The 20933-nt window shown below is 36.5% G+C and overlaps 1 protein-coding gene across 4 annotated transcripts in view; it reads left to right on the forward strand.

Annotated features, from left to right (window-relative positions):
- NEBL (nebulette) overlaps window positions 1-20933 on the forward strand; it is a 278991-nt gene that overhangs the window by 241484 nt on the left and 16574 nt on the right. For 2 of the 4 annotated variants that reach the window (XM_086614547.1, XM_086614548.1), the window contains exon 5: window positions 6393-6564. In XM_086614547.1, coding sequence (XP_086470673.1) covers window positions 6393-6564 — 172 coding nt within the window. Of the gene's footprint in view, window positions 1-152; window positions 246-635; window positions 728-2703; window positions 2798-5140; window positions 5246-6392; window positions 6565-10464; window positions 10558-11519; window positions 11649-20933 lie in introns of all 4 variants that reach the window. The other 2 variants (XM_086614545.1, XM_086614546.1) reach the window with 2 other exon arrangements.

Here is a 20933-nt window from a genome sequence, read left to right on the forward strand (position 1 = left end):
ATTTAACTATTCCTTTTCAGGTCAATAGTGTTGATAGGTGTGGTCTAGCTGTGCAGTATGTGTAAGCAATAGATTACAAAGTGTTTGTTGTGTTTTAGTGCTTGTCTGTATCTTCTTTAAATTGCTAATATTTTGTAATATTTATTGTGCAGATTAAATACAAGGAAGAAATTCAGCATGCAACAACTATTTCTGATCCACCCGAACTAAGGAGAGTTAAGGAAAACCAGAAGAATATTAGCAATGTGTGCCCCATTTTCATTGCTTGCACGCTTCTCTCTGCTGTATTAAATGTGTTTGTGCCTCACTGAATATATCTGTGATGTTTGTGCTGGTTCCTGTTTGTCCACAAAGACTAAGTTAATCAATTAATGGTAGATGATAACTCCTAAGCCTTGCACTTTGATTAACATCAATGACAGCAAAGTATTGCTGTTGAAATATCAATTATCTGTGTCTGAAATAAAAGAACTGCAAAAGAGTGAGTACTAAGTATCATGTGGAAAAATGTGGGTGTTTATTAAGGAACCATATTTTCCGTCTGAATGCAGTGTGCTCTTTAATGATGTCTAACACACTGTTGTATTTCTGTTACTCGAAAGTCTCTGTGTAATATCCTTTGCCATGTTTGCTAGGTTCAGTACAGAGAACAGCTCTGCAAAGCTACACCTGTGAGTGTCACCCCTGAGATGGAAAGAGTGAAGAGGAATCAAGAGAATGTCAGCATGGGAAGTTGCTCTCGTTTAATCCTTTGTATAATTTTCGCATGCAGAGGATGAGTACAAAGTTCTGCCTCCAGAAACAGTGCATTTAGTTAGGTGCAGGCTCAGTAATGGAATTACTTGAAAACCTTCTTTTAGGAAGCAATTATGAAAAAACATTGCTTTGTTTGGGAAATGGCATGTGAAGCATTACATAGTTGATTAAAGAAGTGGCTGCAGTGTTTTGAAGCATTATTCTCTGTCTTGGATATTTGCAGGAAATCTTGACTTTTTTTTTTTAACAGAATATCCTTTTCAAGCTTTTTTTTTGCCTTTTATTTTTTTTTTTTTTTGGCTTGCTTTGTGAAAAATTGGCTACAGTTGTACTCAAACTCCAGCTCTCTTACCTGTCTCTTTCTGGTTCCTCAGTAACCTTCCTATCTGAGTTTAGTATTTAATGGCTGACATAACAATAGAAGGTCATACTGTTTGCTGGAGCGCAGGGAAGAAGGAGAGGACTCTTGGAGCACGCTGCTGCCTTCCTGTGTTGTTGAAGTTGTACCCCGTTAATAAGTCTTTGAGAGACCAGCTGTGCTCCTCACTGGGAACTTCCATCAACAGCCATATTTCATGAGGCTACAAGTAGCTACAATGTTTCCCTAGGGTGTTTTTGCCATGTTCCCGAAATTAATTTAGAGTTACAATTCTCAAGAATACCGTCCCTCTAACTGAAGTGTATGCTATTTATTCCTGAATTTATGTTGATAAATCTAGCTCTCCTAAAATGCACACTGCTCAAACAAACCTGTTTGCCCAAGATTCAAGCCAGTCTGTGTAGTTGTTCTGCTCACATAATTGTTTACCTTTCAACAATTTTTGTTCTGTGCAAATTTCATTGGAAAGTTTAAATTCTCTTTCAGGTCACTGGAATAGCTTTGGGCAAAGATTCTTTAACTTGATGTTTCTAGAAACATCAAGTCTTGAATAATTATTTTACCTTTACAAATGTCAGTTTGCAAGTTTAATCCATTTGATAGCTTACCATTGTTTTTGTAAGATGTTAATTCTTCAATTGGAATATGTTGATGTGGACAGACCAAAACTGTGTTGTGTGGGAAGATAGCTGCTTGAACAGTATGTAGGTTACTGCCACAGTGCACTTCAGAAATATGAGCATAATTTATCAGCACAGTTATCACACAAAACCAAAAGCTTATTAAAAAGAACAACCCAAGGTTTGTATGGAAATATTTATTTTATGTAAAACTATATAGATTGGCATAAGTCATGCAAGAGTCTCTGACTGTTTGCTGATGTTTACCACATCTGACTTCCCAGTGTTTGAGGCCAGGGTTAACATTAGACTGATTGGTCTGTCAGTGCCGCATCCTATCCTCTATCCGCTCTACATACGGGTGCGCGTTTAGTTAATGCATCATTGCTACAAGTGTATTTTGTTAAAAAGTGATAGAGGAGTTACTCCTACAGTACATTTAAATGAACATATTTTGAAATTTAGGCAGTTAGATTCAATTGGCAATTGTCTGATGTATTGTACCCACTATGTTTAATCACCTTTGAGTGAGTATATAAAGTATAAAAATTAGAACATGGGTGATATGCAATCTCTGTCTGGACAATGCCCATTTAGAGTGGGCTTTGCTGAAATTTAGTTTTTCATGCTCTGCTTGACTTTACTGCAGTATTTGTGGCTTACCCTATTCCACATATAAGATGTTTCTCTTTGCAACCAAGGACCAGTGTAGTAAATGTCAAGATGTGTGCATATATGTGTATATATCTGCACAAATGCATTAGTAATAAGACTATACAGAAAGAATTCAAAGTTATGCTTAAAAAATTAAGTTTTATAAGCTTTAATAAACATTTTAGCTTTTCAGTTGTTTCCTGGATGACCTTTTAAATCATAGATTTTAATGTAAATCAATGTGATACTGCTTTAGCTGAAATAGTGTGTACCATTTTATTCTGTTAAATAATAGGTTCACTACAGAGAGCAGCTTGGCAAAGCTACTGCTATGAGTGTCACTCCTGAGATAGAGAGAGTCAAGAAGAATCAAGACAATATCAGCTCGGCAAGTTGTTTGAATGTGTTGTTGTTTAGATTTTCAGTCATTGTAGGAACATAACAAGGATATGCTTTTCCAGTTAGTTTTGATGTGTCCAATGAATCCAACTGCATCATCCACTGAATGGATTTTTTTTTTATCCTGTGAGTACATGCACTGCACATACGGACAACAAAAATATTCAGACTTGCCTGATTATTCTTACAAACAAGTAAGTGGTTGTGTGGGGACTAGTATTTTTCAAGGAGAGAGTCAACAGAGCTTGGTCATTCTTTCAAGAATTTTCATCTCTTTATACCAAGTTTTAGTTGCTAGATTAAAGGAGTCAATTACAGTAAAGAACAAAGGAATTGAGAATTTAATGCAAATTTCATTTTTTTATGATTCAAAGCATCGAAGCAGATAGTTATCCATTCCACTCTGTGACCTGCCTTCTGTGTCAGAGCTGAGTATTCCTAAATAGATCCTATTACTAAACATTGAAGAGTAAATACTATATTTTCCTTGACTTTTATGATATTACCTTTTTTTTTTTTTTTTTTTTAATTGCCACTACAGTGGTGTAAGAAGCAGCCGACATTTCTAATAAGGAGCAAGGAAGAAGCCAAAACAGCACAATGAAGTACAGGACTAGACTAGTTACATTACAGTCTGTCCTCAACACTGAACCAACATCAGTGACAAAGCCTCTGCACATGGTAAATAGAACAGATTTCATGCAGAGCCACTGTTTCCAGGTGGCAGAAGAGAATAGTAGTGAACACTTCTGAACTGAGTGTAGAAGTGAAAAGTAAAGTAGGTTGGATTTGTCAGAGGATTTGTCTAAGGACAAAGAAACAGAATCTGACCTTGTAACTATGTATGTCTTAAGTACATTCGTAAAATGCTCATGCATATTTACCAAAGTCAATCAGTTTTGAGGTGCATAGTTAAAAATAAGAGGAAATCTTCCCAACAATTCTAGACTTTAAATGATTTTTTTTTTTTAGTTCTGAAAATTAAGCTTTTTTTTTTTTACAAATGTCTCCTTCACTTTGTTTCTCAAGATTTACAGGGATAAATACTCCTCTATGTTAATGAGCAGTAGATGGAAACCAAACTATGTTGGCTGTAATTATTCCGTCTGGAAAATACTTTATATTCAAAAGAGTATGTAGCTGAATGTATTTGCTAAGAAAATTTATTTTTCAATTAAGAAGGGTTTGAAGAATATGCAGTACCCTATATTTCTGTTTCTCTGTACGTTACTTCAAACTTACTTATGAAACATAGACACCAAGACTCATAATTTTGTAGGTATGTTGTGCTTAGCTAATATGTAATTTTAAGGAGCGTTAGACAATTTCAATACTTTGTTTCTCTCATCACAAATGCATATTGAAGTAGATTTTCACAACTGATTTGAGAGGTAATACTTTGAGTGTGAATACATAAGTAAATCTAAAATATTTACTAACACTCAGTGCACAGGTTACAATGCAGTGTAAGATAAGGGAGTCCATTGGTAGAAGAATTCAACCAGCCAGAAGAAACTATAAGAGTACTCACTCTAGAACCAGCAAATAGAACAAACGAACTACTTTTACTGTTTTAGAATTTCGAGTGTGGGTTTTTTTGGTTTTATTTTTTTCACCAGGTGATTAACCTTGCATCTTTACAAGTCTGTAAAATGTCACAAAAGAAGCTAATTAGGAGAAACGTGACATAGGAGGTTCTGTACTTACTGATGCACAAAACATGGATCCCAAATGTTCCATTTGAAAACAGTATATTCAGATTTGTCTCAGACATGTTGCTTTTGTGCTGCTAGCAAAGACTAGCTACTGAACAGGAGTAAGAAGGTTGCCAAAGGACTAATCCTCCTGTAAGAGTTGAATTCTCTGGGGACTGAGGGGTTCTCAGCTAATCCCAGCCTGGAAGCAGGCTGAGGACAGAATCTGGATCTGGGAAACAAGAAGGTAGCTTATCATCAGCCATACAGATGTGTTTTAATGATGTCCAAGTCACAGTGTTGGTTTTTTGTTTTTTTATTATTTATCTTATTTTTCATTTGATAAATGAATTATTTCATTTATGTTATTTAGATAGTCAAGAGTTTCAGCTTTCAGGTAAATACTGTTTTTCTGAGTAAGTGATTGATGGAATAAATGTGCCCTTTGGCCTTACCAATATAGTAGCTCATCTGTATTCTCTCTCTGAAATAAGTTACTAGAAAATGAGCGTGAAGAAATAAACAAGAAAATCATTGGGCATTGTGATTTGGAAAGGATGCCATTGCATGGTGTGATTCTCACCATCCCATCTACTGTAAACAAAAACTTCATGTGTGCTGTTCTTGCTGTCTTGCAGGTGAAATACAGCAGTGATCAGAGACAGATGAAAGGTAGACGTAGTGTGCTTCTAGACACACCTGAGCTAAGGCATGTCAAAGAAACACAAAACAACATCTCAATGGTAGGGTACTTTCTTCCTATAACTAGAATATACTAAGGAATGGCACTTGACTGCCACTGGATTTTGCCTTCCATTAATATAGGTAACTAATGAAACTCTCTGCTCAAATATGGAAGGAATATTTTCTTCTTGTGCCTGTTGAGGGAGTGTTTGCTAACTGCATATAACTGTAATGAACATTTTCAAAATACTAATAAACAGTTTTCTAACAGTTAAATGTCTGTTCTTTTGTTTGTTTATTTTTTTTCTTTAAAAAAAGTACGCACCTCATGTGAGCATCACACAGTTTGACTGGATTAGGTGACACACTTCACCTTGTGCCTGTGCACGTTCCTGGTTTCTGCGTGACTTTTGTTCTTGGAATGAGTTGTTTTGTGTGCATTTGCTTGTGTGAGAATGTTTGTCAATTTGATTATTTGATGATTAAGCCTATTTAAAAAATAAATATGAATAATCAGAGGAACTACCTTTATAACTCTTTACTAATACTGGTTTTGTTCCAACACTTGGTTATATAACATTTTCTACCCTAATGTCCTTGGTTTTAATTTTTCTCCTTTTTTTTTCTTTTTTTTTTTTTTTTTTGAAAGCAGGCTGCTTAAAATAACTGCAATTCTCTCTAAAAACCTATGTTTAAAGCCAGCTGGCATATGATAAAACAAAAGAATGAAAGAGTACCTTTTGTATGAAACTGTGTGTATAATCAAAATTCTCAGTGAATGAAAGTACTTGAGTTCTCTAGAACTATTACTGCTGAAACATTTTTTACTGACAGATGTAGTTGTCTACATCAATAGAGAGCTATCCTATCTTAGAGAAGAGGAGAATGGACCAGATGACCTCCTGAGGACTTTTCCTGTCCTGTGTGACTGCAAGATGATGCTTTGCTACTTGAATTAATGTGCAATTCAGTGGCAATGGAAAACAAAGGAAAAAAATGATAATAAAATAACAGGAAATCAAGTTAGGGAGATAGAAAACACTTGGCTGGCCATCCAGCCTATCTCTTGAGTGTATCAATTCTATGATGGTACAAAACCCAAAGAGTGTAAGTGCCTCATAAACCAAACATGTATGCGTTCCTGCATAGAATAATAATTTACTGTCAATTGCAGCCTGGGGAAAAATGTAATTCTTGTTTTCCTAGGTAAAATACCATGAAGATTTTGAGAAGACGAAGGGCAGAGGCTTCACCCCAGTGGTAGATGATCCTGTTACAGAGCGTGTGCGGAAAAACACCCAAATTGTGAGTGATGCAGCATATAAAGGTGTGCATCCGCATATCGTTGAAATGGATAGAAGACCTGGAATAATTGTTGGTAAGTTGTTAAATACTGTTGCTATTGGAAACACTGTGGGGAAGATGAAAGCCTGTGTGTTCTTCATCATAACCAAGGAAAAGTATTCCCAGATTTCATTTTTACTCTTTTCTTGTCATGAAACTTGTGTTGAACTACTGGTTTGATGCTAGCTTCTAGTGAAGTAATAGTGGGAATAAATGGGAGATACATTGTCATTTGCTCTGTAATTTTTTTTTTTGAAACATGAATAGTTGTTGCTATTACTTTAAATTTGAATTTTTGCTCTTCAAGAAAGGCCAAAATACCTGCAATAGTCTCCATTTTGCACAGAAGAGAGACGATTAAATCTGTGATTCTTCAAAATGTCAATGTTTAAATGTTGCAGACCAGTTTGAGATTTTCCCATTCTGTCAGTCAACAATTTCTCCAGAGCTGCACATGCTCCATTTACCTCTTGTTTTATCATTTCACGCAGCTTTCAAAATATCTTAAGCTGTAATTAGTTAGTAACTTACCTCTGGTAAGCCAAACACCAGTTTTCAGAAGTGATGGTCTAAAAGATGTTCCAAGATAAGACCAAGAGTTCAGGGGATAGAATACAGATTGGGTTTGTATGTAGAGAAGGAGTATTGCATTAAGATGTCATTTGGGTATCCATAATAAACACTATTTCAAAATCAAAATGGATATATGAAATCTTTTAAAAGTTAGCAAGTCTGCTATAGCAAAGGAAATGGTAGCTTGACATTTTTATTTTTTCCCCTTATTTTTTTTTGGTGTGTCCTTTTTCTGTTTTTCTCTGCTTTACAACAGTGTAGACCCCAGAGGGTCTACATACAGAAAAACAAGCTAAGATATCACTCTAAAAGTCCTTCATACATAGTAATAATAGCAAGGGTTGACTTTAAGTCAACCTCTCAAAAATCAGAGAAATTGCAGGTCAAGTGAACTGATCGGTAGGTCATATAGTCCATCCTCCGGCCTAAAGCGAGGTTAACTATATCTATATCATTCCTGGCAGATGCTTTTTCAGTCTTTTCCTTAAAGTCTCCAAATGAGTCTCCATCACATAAAGAAGTGTATTTCTTTCATTTTGTGTAGCCACCTTTTACATGTCTGTAGCTATAGCCTTACATCAGAAGAGATTTCTCAAAAGTGAGTGCTTAGAGAGCTCTGCCCAGGGAAGGTACTGATGCTTTTAAGACCATGCAAGTCTCAGAAGCTAACACATTCTGGATCTAGGGCAACAACTTGTTCAGAAAACCATTGCCTGTAGAGACCCAAGCACTTGAACTCACTTCCATAGCTAGAAGTGGTGCAGCCAAAGAGAGAGAGAAAAGCTCCTGTGAAATTGCAGTTTAATATACAGTTTGCAATATGCCATTGAGCGCGTGCTTCAGATCTCCGGCTCTGTACTACGTTGCACGTGTGCTGTAGCCCTATGTACGAATCGTGTGTGCAATCCTGTGTTCAATAACTGAAGGTTTGCTAGCACAGATTAAGATTAAGAACATCCCTGTGATAAATTCTTGAGCTTTAACTGACTGATATATTACTACTGTTTAACAGCTTAAAATACTGCAGTATAAAAACACACAGGAATTCTTAACTCCCAATACCCACCAAACAGCAAAAATAGTGCATCTATTTAAAGGAAAGAGGCCATGACAAACCTGTGAGCCTAATATCCAGTGGTATTTCAGCTAATGCTTTTTATGAGTGAACTGCAATTGTAATATCTACTTGTTTAAAAAGAAGTAGCGAGCTCTCTGCTCAGGGAATGTTCTTGGCAGCTAGAAAAAAAAAATCTCTGAAAAAAACAACTATGACTCTCTTGAGTTTTTTCCTAGCTGATAATTGTTCAGACAGTTAGGAAAGGTACCTCTGTGTTAGAGTCCATCTGGTTGTTTTTTAAAGTATTATTGATGAAACTGTAACAACTTTTTCATATGCTTGATTGCTAAAATTAATGCCTCTGCTTTGGAAAAATAGGCACTGGTTTTAACCATGGTAAAACCATTCTAAATCCATCAAGATAAATTAATGTAACTGAGCTTTGAGTCTGTGACTAAAGAGGCTCCATGATGCTCACGTGAGTATAAGGATATTTTAAATTGGCAAAAGTCACCAGGAAGTTAAAATTGATTGGTGCTACGAATTGCCAAGATTCTGATTCTAGGTATGTTATTTCAGGTTACAGAGATGGATAAAATCAATACAAATCAATGACTGCTGCGGTGATGCTGTCGTGAAGCCGTACCTCTTATGTTTTTACTTACTAAGGCATGATCAAACAAGAAAAGTTGGTCATTCAGCAGTTCCCCCACCCCTCTCATGTCTGTCAGTGCTTTATCTGGTTGCATAATTTATCACCGTTAGGACTAACAGTTTATCAAAAGATTTTGCATTGGCTTTTATTCCTCATGTCAAGAGGGAGTTAGCACTGTGCCTCACCTGATGGGAGTTGCAGTAGGTAACACATAATGTACACACATTGAATGTATTCTAAAGCCATGGGATTTATTTTATTAGGTCTCTCTGTTCTTTCCATTGCCTCTAGGCTATTAATCATTTGAAACATGACATATTTGGGGTCCCCAGAGTCCTACTTTACCTGCCAACCCATTATTTAGCTTGGTACCACTCAAACCAGCAAAAGGACCAAGTTGAGAAGACAATTATTTTTCCCACTTCCAATGCACTGAGTAAATCTTGCAGACAGGTCTGCCCAAGAAGCAAACTGCTAGTAAAAAGGTGTGATCTGGTAGATTTGTGCTTTAACTGATTGTACTTTATGTCAAGGTTTTATTTTAAACTCGTTTGGAGAGATTAAATGACTATTATGTTTTTAGACATAGCAGATATGAATTGTATGTATTAGATTGTTGTGAGTAGATCAAGAATTTACAAATGCTTCTGCATTTGTTTTAAGCCTCCTCTTAACTCGTAAAACACTGTAATTATTTGTTAAAAGTTTATTAAATACATGATTGAATCTGTATTCACTTGTCTGCCGTGATTATAACTTGAACTTGGATATGGAATTAACTATTTCTTATGGACTCTTTTTTTCTTCCAATATCCAGTTCAGACATGTGAATTCAAGACATATTAATAACTTACTTGTATGAATTAGAGCTGAAGGTCTTACCGTTACTACTGGTTTTGAATCTATACAATGAATTCCAAAAATGCTTTTCAATAGTAGGGTAGTGTATCAACAGTAAATCTGTGCCTCAGGAAACTTAGATATTTGGAAGACAAAAGGAATTACTAGTGAAGGTCAAGAGTGAGCTTAATTTTACCCAACTGTATATGTCTACAATGTAGATTTCTGTAGCTGAATTAGTCACCCTAGTCCATTCCTTGTATTAGTTAGGAAAGATGGATACTTTTGAGTTTAAATGAATTGAGCAACTTTTAGAAGTTTATTTTGGATAAGATCAACTATGTCCTTGATTCTGCTTAGTAGGCTGACTTGATCTCTACTGTGTGCAAAGGAGGGCCAGTAGTGCCTCTGTCAGCTGTAGAGATGTATACTGGCGACTGTCAGCTATAGGGGTATATACTGCAGCTTCTCCATGGAGTAAGGATGCTGTTGGTGAGCTGAGGAAATCATCTTGTAGCTCTCATTTCCATTTATTTAGACATAAGAAAATACTATGATTATATTTAGAAAAGGAAAAAAAAAATTGGGAGCAAAAGTCTTCTTAAAGTAATGTCAATGCTTAAAATGAATGCACTCAGTTCTTTTAAGGAGGAAATTAATGCTTTCTGGTCTTTTCAGGTGAATATTTAGATCTTTTGGTTAATTTCTAGGTGAAGGAAATTGGTCACTGATTGTTAAAACTCATTCCTTTCATGCTTTTACCTCCTTTGTTTTTTGTCTGTCTTATGATTTCTGTGCTTTGGGAAAAGATCTTAAAGTTTGGCGTACAGATCCTGGCTCCATCTTCGACATTGATCCTCTGGAGGACAATATTCAGTCTAGGAGTCTGCATATGCTTTCTGGTATTGCTTATATCCTGACTTTTCCCCAAATCAGTTTTTAATGTTTATGAAAGTTGATACAGTAAATTTTCAGGTCAATGTGCCAGCCATATGTTTTATAAGTATGTTTTCATATATATATATCTGCTGTATTTTAAAAGCAGTGTTTTGTAGGAGCTTCAGCTGTAATCACATGTGCAGATAAGAAATAATGAAAGAAATGTTGTCCTAAACAACAGTTATTCATACCACTTAGAAACAGTCACTTAAAAAGCACTGACCTTTGTCCTCACTGTAAATAGAATTTTCAAATAGTGGGACCTTACTAAAATTTGAGAGATATAGAAGATGGTCTATTTATGAAATTGATTTCTTTTCTATGCACATTTTGCTGAAATGGCACATGATATTATGCCTTGTGCTATTGTTACATTCTTTGGTGTTCATAATTTAAGGCTAGATGGGAAAGGACAGAAGTTAATGTAGTAACAGGCAGCAATGTTTTAGCTCTACAAGTTTTGGGATTTTTTTTTTTCTCCATAAATATTAATTTTGAATGCTTAATTTTGCACTTTTTTTTTTTTGGCTACTAATACTGGATTTTTAAAATATTTTTTGAATGTCATTCAGCAGTATTTCCACATGTGCTTTTCTCAGTATATGCATGCTGAACATTTTGATTTTCCACTGGAAATTTTCCTATGCTGCTTCTTCATCCTGTTTTTTTTTCCAATATCTCAATCCTACCTTCCATCTCTGATATTTTTTTTGAGCAGAGAACAAGCTTAGTTGTATTTGATTTTGAAGCAACCTTTTGAACTAATGGTGCTCAAAATGGACATAAAATTGTGAACAATTTTTTTTCCTCTAATTTTGATGCCATCAATGTATGAATAGCAATGTTAGCAGTGTTGAGGTTTTTGTTATTGCTCATCTTGGCATTTCTGTATTTATTGTGATATTCTTTCTTTCTACCTTTATAGAAAGGGCAAACCGTTACAGTAAGCAGTATTTACATTCTACCAGTTTGGGAGATTATAAATCAGATGGCTCTGACACAAACCCTACCTTTTCTTACTGCAGTGAGATAACAAGGCCATCTGATGAAGGAGGTACCCTTATTCCCACCTTTTTCACTAATGACACTGTCACAGTGTGTTGAGATCTCACAGGCCTGTATTAACTCCGTATCCTTGTATAGTCACAAATCGTTAGAAACTATGTAAGCTATTGCCTGATTGATAGGAAGCAAAGCAAAATCTCAAGACTGCATGGTTTCTTGCATGCCATAGTGCTTTATTGTGTATTCTCTTTCACCAGTTTGGTAATGCTGTCAGTCCAAGAGCCCTGCTAACTCCCATTGACAGTTCTTAAGAAAAGGTGTGTTGTATTTTTCAAAATGTACACAAATCTTTTTTTTTTTCTCTTGAAAGACACAATGCAACTGAAAAAATAATTTTAACTTGTGCTTTTTGATGGGCAAATCAAGCATATGGTAGTATTTTAGTGACTGAAGTACTTCTTCCTGTATTAAACTAGCCAGGTGCTTGTGGCTCTCTGTTTCCCTTCTAAAAAAAAAAAGGTGTATCAACTGGCAACTTTCTCCCATATGAATGTTTTCTTATACTCTCAGCAGTTGGAAACCAGTGTTAATGCTGAACTGGGAATCTTATGTAGTCTGACATTGTTTAACATGGATTAATATTAGAATACTTTGATGACCTGCATTCCCAGGTACAAAACCACATCTTGCATCTGTTTGATACCATAGATTAGAAGAAAATTTATTAAAATGATGAATAAGGGTCTGGTCATCCTAGTGGCATTACAGTGTGTATTAGACTTGACTGGTGAACTGTGAATATTCAGAACCATTGCATTCTAAATATATATTTTAAAAGGAAAGTGATTTCTCCTTCTCAGTTGTGAAAGAAGGTGCTTTGAAAAGGTTATCCAAAGAGTTACTAAGTGTTTTTTTTTTTTTGTTTGTTTGCTTGGTTGTTTTCTTCTTTTTAAAGAAAGTGTTAAAGATATTGCTACCATTTGGTTACCTGGCATCCTTGAATTATCCATGCTTTTAGAAGACTTTAAGGCATCTTAATTGTGGGCTACACCTGTTTATGTTTTGTCACTCACCAGGGTAGTATGTTGTTATAGTGACTTGTGTTTAGGGAGTCTACATGTTGTTAGGTGCATATAAGCAAGCATACATACAAGCAGCTCTGATTAAGAATGAGTGAGGAAGAAAGTGTTCAGACTGAAGAACTAACTCTGAACAAAGAAAGAAACATGTCTTTGACAGAACTGTAACCCTGTATATCATATCTGTCCATCTTGATTTGATATTTTAACTATATTCCCAACTCTTTTAATAGATAATAGCAATAATGCTCATCATACTGATTTTTATGACTCTTCCTGCGATGATGCAAAGTGGGCTTCACAGTCCAGTGAATATTGTTCTGATCTTTTTTGGCTCTCTTCCAAGCCACTTTAATGTTGCTTTGTCAGATTGATTTGATTGTTAACAGATATTTTTTATTACTTGCCATATTGAGAATAGGAAATGGGCTTTATTTTGCTAGTTGTTTTGGTGCTAGCAAGCTTGCTTTTTGTATTTCTATTTAAATCTATTGTTGTGGTGATGTGTTGAATGGGTCCTTGCCAAGATGAACATATTTTAGCAAGATATTGTTTCCACTTTTGACCCAGCTGGCTACCCAGTGTTTGAGCACTTGCAGACGGTTCCCTTTGCAGGGGAGAAATAAACGCCAGAGCTAAGTAATTTGACATAATCCTAATGATTTGCAAGAAAATGCCATTTTTGTGAACATAGAAACAACCAGCAGAAGATAGCATCCTTGGTCAAAAACACCAGCCTTTTTCTTGGCAGCATCCCATCCAAAATGTCGTTTAGCACATAGCCACAAGGTGAGTTTGCCCTTGACCTTTATGCACTGCCTCTTATGGTGTACTGCAGTGAATGAGAATCAAATACATTTTGCTGAGATTTCATGGCTGATTCTCTTGGAGTTTGTACTTTCAGATATAGCGGTGTTTCTCCCTGGCAATTGTTCAATCTGATGATACACCAACATGAAAGACAGTTGGAACCTGTCACCAATCTTACAGCCTCTTAAGTGTCTTTGGCCGTGTCTCATATCTTTCAGATATTTCTATGTTGTTCAATTGCTTATTTATTTTAGATTCCTTTACTGATTTTGACCCACAACTCAAGTCTTCACCAATCCACTGCCACTGCTGGTGGAATTGTTCCTTAACCACCTTTCGCAGCCCTTAGCTGATCCCTGGCTTCATATCAGATGTTAAAGGCTTATCTAGATCTAAATAATTCTCTCTTGTCTTTGGGGAATTTCAGTAACAACATCACAGGGGGACTACTAACATTGTTCACTAGAATTAATTCTTCCTGTTGGATTCCCTGACCATTATTTTAGATAACGAGGTTGACCTGAGCCAAGTGTGCCTCCCAGGGAGCTTTCCCTACAAAATCGGTACATTTTTGCATGATGTCAGTTCAGAAAAAATCCCGGACCTCTCTCTTAGACTACTGCAGGTAAAACTGAATAGAAAACAATTGTTAATGCTTTCCAGCAGGCCTGATGCAGGTGATGAACTTTCATTTTGATATTCTTTTTGAAATTACTTTTCATCTTTGTCTGTCCTTTTTGCAGCTTCTCTCTATTAGTGTTTTTCAAGGTTGACTTTATTCAACAGTGTTTTTCAAGGTTGACTGATGGTATTATTGTGGTTTTTTTTTGCCATACTGGACAGAAGGTGTTGCACTAGAGCTTCTCAGTATGCCTAAATGCTTTGTGATTAATTACTGCCGTAACAAAGATTTCCTTTTTACCTGCAAGCCATTCTGTAGCACTTCCCAGAAACAGTTGGGTGCCACATTAGTTCTTGCAAAATTCTCAGCAAGCGGTTATTTTCAATTTGGCTAAAGAGGAACAGGAACTAACAATTTCTCTCTTTCAATTCTGCTTTTAACGTTGGTATTGCAACTTCTCAGACATGAGCTATTCATTCATTTTTTGAGTTTTCGAGATTATTTTCATCAGAAAGAGAAGTTGAGATATATGGATGTCAGATTTATTTTTGTTTATAGACAGACCAGACACTCCCTTTTCCACAGAACGCTGTAGGAAAAAAAGCAACAAGGGACAGTTTCTTTGCTTTCAGTTCAGTTCTTTTTAGACAGCAACGTGTCTGAAAAAAATCTCTCAACTGGTGTTTTTGGAGTTGCTTTATAGAGTCTTTTCTGTCTATCCTGATTTTCCTTGCAGTCTTACGCACTGTTTTTCTCCCAGTTCTTTTCACACTCACTCTCTTGCTTCCCTTCCTCCTCTACAAGTAATGTCTCCTCCTCTTGTTGGTTTGTATTCAGGCACCAGGAGAGCATGACCTGGTTCATATGGCTCAACACCTATTCCAGTCTTGCATTATTTTGGGCAGTTGTATTTGTATTTCAACCATCTACTCCATGAAGGAGATGAATTGCTTTTACATATAATTCACATTTACGTATAATTATGGAGTTTTTGATGTCTGATGACAGAAGGGAACACAGATACCACCTAATTGGACTTCTTATATTCACAGTCTCTAGTGTTTCTCAGAAGTTGTGCTAAAGCATTTGTTTTTATAAAGATATCTTCTCCTAGTTTAAGGTCTTCATATAAAATGAATCTACTGTCTCTTGCTGGTGACTTACTTCAGTAAGTGAAAATGGCATTAAGTTCATACCCTCCATGGCTCAAGACTCTTTTGTTTAGTTCTATTCCCTCAAAGGCAAGAGTTAAAATGCTTGAAAGTAGCACAAGTTCACAATATTGGAGACTTTTTTTTTAAAGGCTTGTTATTTTAGGGCGCTTCCTATGTATATTCTTCTCAGTAGTTTCATCTCCAGAGAATAAGGCAGGGAAAGGACTTTTTAACACTAGAGTGTTGATGTGTGGTATGATGTAAGAGAACAGAAATTAATTTGTGGTGTATGATCCGGTGCCAATCACAGAAACCAAGCTCAGTTGCTCAAAGCAATGTATGTGCAGATATAGACAAAGAGTGGCAAAATAAAGGGAAAGCTGCAAAGTAAACCTTTAAGGTTAATTAATATTTTTCTTCAGGCACATTGTTTGTAGGAAGTGAAGAAACAAAATACTACAACCAGAGAAAATTCTGGTTTAGGATTAAAATGTCAAACAATTTAAGTCTTTGAGAGGGCAGAAACTTGTCCTGAAGGGAGTTGACCTAGTGCCTAGAGGGGTCACATAGCTACTACTGGAACGAATACCAAGCTTTACCATGATGGCAGAGAAGTGACTATGGGCGTTTCTGTATTACTAGAAAAGTGTCATGACGACTGGCCAGATGATACCAAATGAGTCATAGCACTGCTACTAGGGCTGCTGTTGTTGTTCACTTCTGCTTTGCATCGGTCTTTGACTCATTTAGAGGTGAAGAATTCCTCTAAGTGTGTTTGGAATGAAAAGACCCATCGGCACTGAAAGAGTATCACTATTCTCGCTGTTAGTATCGCCGTTAGTCTCGCTCTCTCTTATGCAACAATTTGCGCACACATTTTGTTTTCATTATACTTCAGTGAAAGTGTTTTCCTTAGGGTTTCTCCTTTTGTTTTAGTTATTGGAGTTCTTTTATGCTGCTTTCCTTCAACCCTATTTCAACTGTAGAATATTTTCATTTCACTTTGTAATTTTCTTCTTTCTCTTGGTTTTTGCTTTAATTATCTTTCAATTTACTGTGTCTCTGTGGGGCTTTCTGTTTAACTCTCTCCTGGTTTTCTTTGGTTTAAATCAGCAGGTTTTTATTTAAATATTACCAAATTTTGCTTTTTGTCTGAAAGTTTCTACTTTAAAAATGATCTTAATAAACATCCTGCAATAGATGAATTTAACTTTTTTGTCATTGATATACCCTTTTTTTCTTTTTAGTTTAAACATTTTAGGTTAGTTTTCACCCCTTTTGCTTTTGACCTTCCCTTTTTTTGTCTTCTATTTCCTCTTGATTTCTAGTTTAATTGCTGTGCATTGGCATATAGACATGATACATACATTTTTCCTTATCATACGTTCAGAAATTGTCAGTGTATTAAAGTGTCCCGTTATTTTAAGTTGTGTGTAGTCTCTAGATGGAAAAGAGTCAGAGGTGAGTATCAATTCCTTTCAGTCATGGATATATTGTTACTTTGCTGGGAAAAAACTTGGTTTCTCTGTTATTTTGTAAATCATCATCATATTATCTCAAAACCTATATAGAAGTCAGTCTGTGGGAGACAGAAATCAAGTTCACTGTACTCCCAAAAGCTTGTGTTATTTAGGAAACTTTAATGGATATTAGGACAGAATTTTCAAGTGCCTTTTGTTGAATTTGAAAAATTTAAAACAAAAATTGAGTGCTAAAATTTTGTGTATTTGGTCAAAGCCAGTGCGCTACTGATTGGCTACCTGTTGACTGTTTATCCTTGTCTCCCTTAGCCTAAGTTCTTCAGATTCAGTTTACCTGCTGCCACCACACAAGTAGTGAGAATTAACATGAAGAGGCCTTGATCTGAGATTTGAGGTCTTCCTTTCTTTATTCTGATTAAAAGGATCTGCTGCTAACACTCAGGTCTCTCACTTTTTTCTTTTATCTGGGAAGCTACCTTCTTTTACTTACAGTGGCAATCCAAATACACGAATTTCAACAAACCAGGAAATTCCACTTATATCTTGATAGTGTTTTAATTTTTGTTAACAAACTTAAAAGTAACCTGTAAGTTGCTATGAGAAAATGGAAAATTTGTATGAGATGCTTCATTGATACTACATAACAATCAGTCAGCTCCAGAAAAGATTAGTGCAGACAACCTTTGAGGAATAAATATGGCAAATGGGCATGCTGGCAGTTTGACTCCAAAGTCTGTGAAGACTGCAGAACACATAGTACTGCAGTATATTACTGTGGGATATGGGTACTTAAAGTTTTGAAGTCTTTATGTAGCTTGGAGTGGAAGTAAAGTCAATGAGAAACAGTAAGTCCTTTCATCTATCTCCCTAGTGGCGTGTCCTCCTTGTGTGATAGGAGCCTTCTGAAGAAGAAAGGCTCCAGAGTAGCTGAGACTGCTCCCCTCCCTTTCTCCAGGCTCCGGGGGTTGTCTGTGTCTCAATGAGACAGGAACGTGTCATAGGCCGTTAGAAGTACTATTGTTTGAACTGCAGTCTGTTTTGCCCTGCAAGGAGCAAGTACAGGTTTTATGAATTATTGTGTATCACTGGCAACAACTTCACACTGTGTACAAGAGGGCTTTTGTTCCTCAGCCTGAAACTGACATTTTAAACATTGATTTCATGGATGTCTCCTTCTCTCCCTGTAGCATATCAATATCTGTGGCTCTGTATCTAAAACGTTTATTTGTAAGATTTGCCTGAGAATTTCACACCCACCCATACATTCCACAGAAAATCCTTGAACAAGGAATTGTGCTGCTGCTTCTGCTTCTGGTTAGTCTGATCAGAAGAAAGGAGAAAAAACCTCTTCATTTCACTTACTGGAATTGCAGAGATGCTCCCTGGTATGTGGGCCAAGGAGTCTATTTGTGCTGGGACAGTGGTAGTACTCGTCTCTTCTGCCAATAGATGGAAAGATGCGGAAAGGAAATGGGATTTAGTCCCCTTCCTTGCTCTGTCTTTCTCATCATTTTTTATAAAAAAACACCCTCTGGTTTTGAGGATGGGAAAAATCACCATTAATAAAAGGTGAGTCAAAGAAAAAAAGAAGGAATAATACCTGACTGCTCTTTATATTGTAATATAGAGATCTATCTTCCATCTCCAGGTGCAGCTGGCAGGAGTACAGGGCAGAAATCCTTCACCTCTCTTCATATTCATATTCAGTTGCTAAGCTCTATCATTTTAAGGAGGTCAAGCAGACTGACATAGCAGTTATATTTTCTTCTCTGGCAGCTAAGGAAGAATAGTTCTTTTATGCAAGGTAGCTGAACTCTGCTTCCGTAATGTTGTTCCCTAGAGTCTGGTAATCAAATATGGCATTTGGAGGGAGAGGAATTGTAGATTTCACAGGAAGAACTATAGGCTTTTGTGGGTTTCTTGTCCCCTTTCAAGTATATCAGCAGGCTGCACCGCCACAGAAGGCTGAACACATCAAAACAATGCTCCGTGTACTCTCTCTTGGTGAGGGTCACATCCACACTTCCCTTATCCACCAAACTCTTACATCTGTTTCTGAGTGAGGTTTTTTTTTTCATTTCGAACTAGATGTTACTTTGGTTTTGCTTCTTTTACATGCAAGCCCCCAGCAGGTTTGCCAACCTGAAAGCTAGTGTGTGGGAAAAAATAGTCTTCTTCCACTCAATGGTGTCATGGTAAAACTGTGCTTTTCCATCTTGGTAATGAGATTGTTTTCTGTTATTAAGTGTAGAATGTCATACAGATGCTTGCAATCAAATAATAAATACATCATCCATAAACGTCTTGTAATATTTTTGAACTAAATACTTCTGTGTGTATGAAATACAAGCACAAGCGCATGCATATGTTTGGTACCTATGTGATACCGCAGATTATTTAGCGTGAACAGTTTTTGTTGTTAGAAAGTTTACACTCCTTTAAAACTAATGACTCCTGGTCTTCCCTTCTTAAATAGACTTTTGTCAGAATGATATAGTTTCCTTTGTAAAGGTTTGCTGTAACGACACTGTACGCCAAAAGGACAGTGCTTGTTCAGGCAGCAAGACAGAACTCTTTCCCTTCTGAAAACTGCACTTTACATTTGAAGATGTCTTGTTCTTTCAGCTTCTGCCTCCTGTTTTGCAGTGATTCGTGATGCTCACAATTATTTTTTTTCTTATTAAAAAAAATGACATTATAGATAAAGCAATTTTTTAAAACAGTGGGAGATTTCCTGGTGTTAGAAAGGTGATAACTTTTCACCTCTAGATTTGAGGTAAGAAGGAAATGAGATGCAAGGTTAGTTGTGAGAGTCCAGATTTCAGTTAGAAACAGAGTGATTTTCCTTACACATATGCTCTATTCTGTATAAGTTTCTGTGAAAAGAAGATTTCTGGCTGCTTAATATATAATTTGATCTCCTCTGAATAATCTGTTTCAGCCTTTTAAGCCATGTAAGTCTAGGAATTCAGAATGGCAATGGGACCACATTTATGCACTAGCTTGAGCAGTATCAAATCTATCTGTTCTAGTCTGGACTATTGGATTTTTAGTGGCCTCTGATGAATGCTTTGTTAATGCAGAACATGAAAGAAATGAATCCAGAAGATTAGACTTCATTTTTGCTATTGCAAAGAGGTGTGAAGAATCTGTAAAATCTTATTTTTTAATGTAAAATTGAAACTTCATATGACACTCCAAATGACAGCCAAGTTAAGCTTTGATTAAGGTCTGATGTAGGACTCTGGGAATAAAACTAAATATCTCACATTGGTTCTAATACATTAAGATATAAATCGTGATTCATCTGAAAGCACATTTTCATTCAGTGTATGTTCACTGAGGATGAGTTAGTGTTCCAGGGAGAGCTTTACATTTCACACTTCCAAAATACTTCTGCTTAGATTCCTTCTGCCTATCTTTGATTCTTGTGCTTCTCTCCCACAGTCTCGACATCTGGCAGCTCTGAAAGGCAATTCCCGCACATTCAGGTGAAGGAGAAATCAAAAGAGATCCCATTTCAATTTCTATAGTGTGCCAGCAGTTCAGGGGATCCTTCTGTTCACCCTGCCAGCTGCTGAGTTGGATGCTCCCTTTTCCTTTATACAGTTAGTGAGCAGAAAGTGGAAAGGAAATTTTCAAGTGACTCAACAGTTGGAACTGTTAATGGCTCTCTTGGTGAGCAGTTGTTTCAGTTATTCAGTGTGGTGCCCTGGAGCAGCTTTTGATACGCTTCAGAGGATTTTATATCCAGCAGACAGTAAATATCATTAGTAAAATTATGTGCAGTCACACACCTGATCCTGGTTGATGCTGTCCTTCCGCCATTGCTCAGAGTGGTTATACCCATTATTCAAACAAAGATCTGTGCAGAAATCAAAGCACAGCTTCCGTGAGAAGAACTTGCAGGCTTCTCTCTTTCATGCAAATGGGCAGCAGTTGATGTTCAGTACACGTAAGGGAGTTCACATTGTAATTGGAGGTGTGAGGGTAGTGTAACATGTTAACATAACCTTTGTTTTATTAACTCTTTCAATTTCTGAGGAAGCCTAGAGCAAAAACCTGCCTATTCCCAATTTAAGAAGGAATTAGGGCTTCCTGTGGTACACTGTGGCCCCGCCACAACCGAGGATGCCTCAGGCTGGCTTTCAGGCATTTTGTTCCTTCATAAATACAAGAATGTGGTGC

Source organism: Tauraco erythrolophus, chromosome 7, assembly GCF_009769465.1.
Source record: "Tauraco erythrolophus isolate bTauEry1 chromosome 7, bTauEry1.pri, whole genome shotgun sequence".
Taxonomy (NCBI): Eukaryota; Metazoa; Chordata; class Aves; order Musophagiformes; family Musophagidae; genus Tauraco; species Tauraco erythrolophus.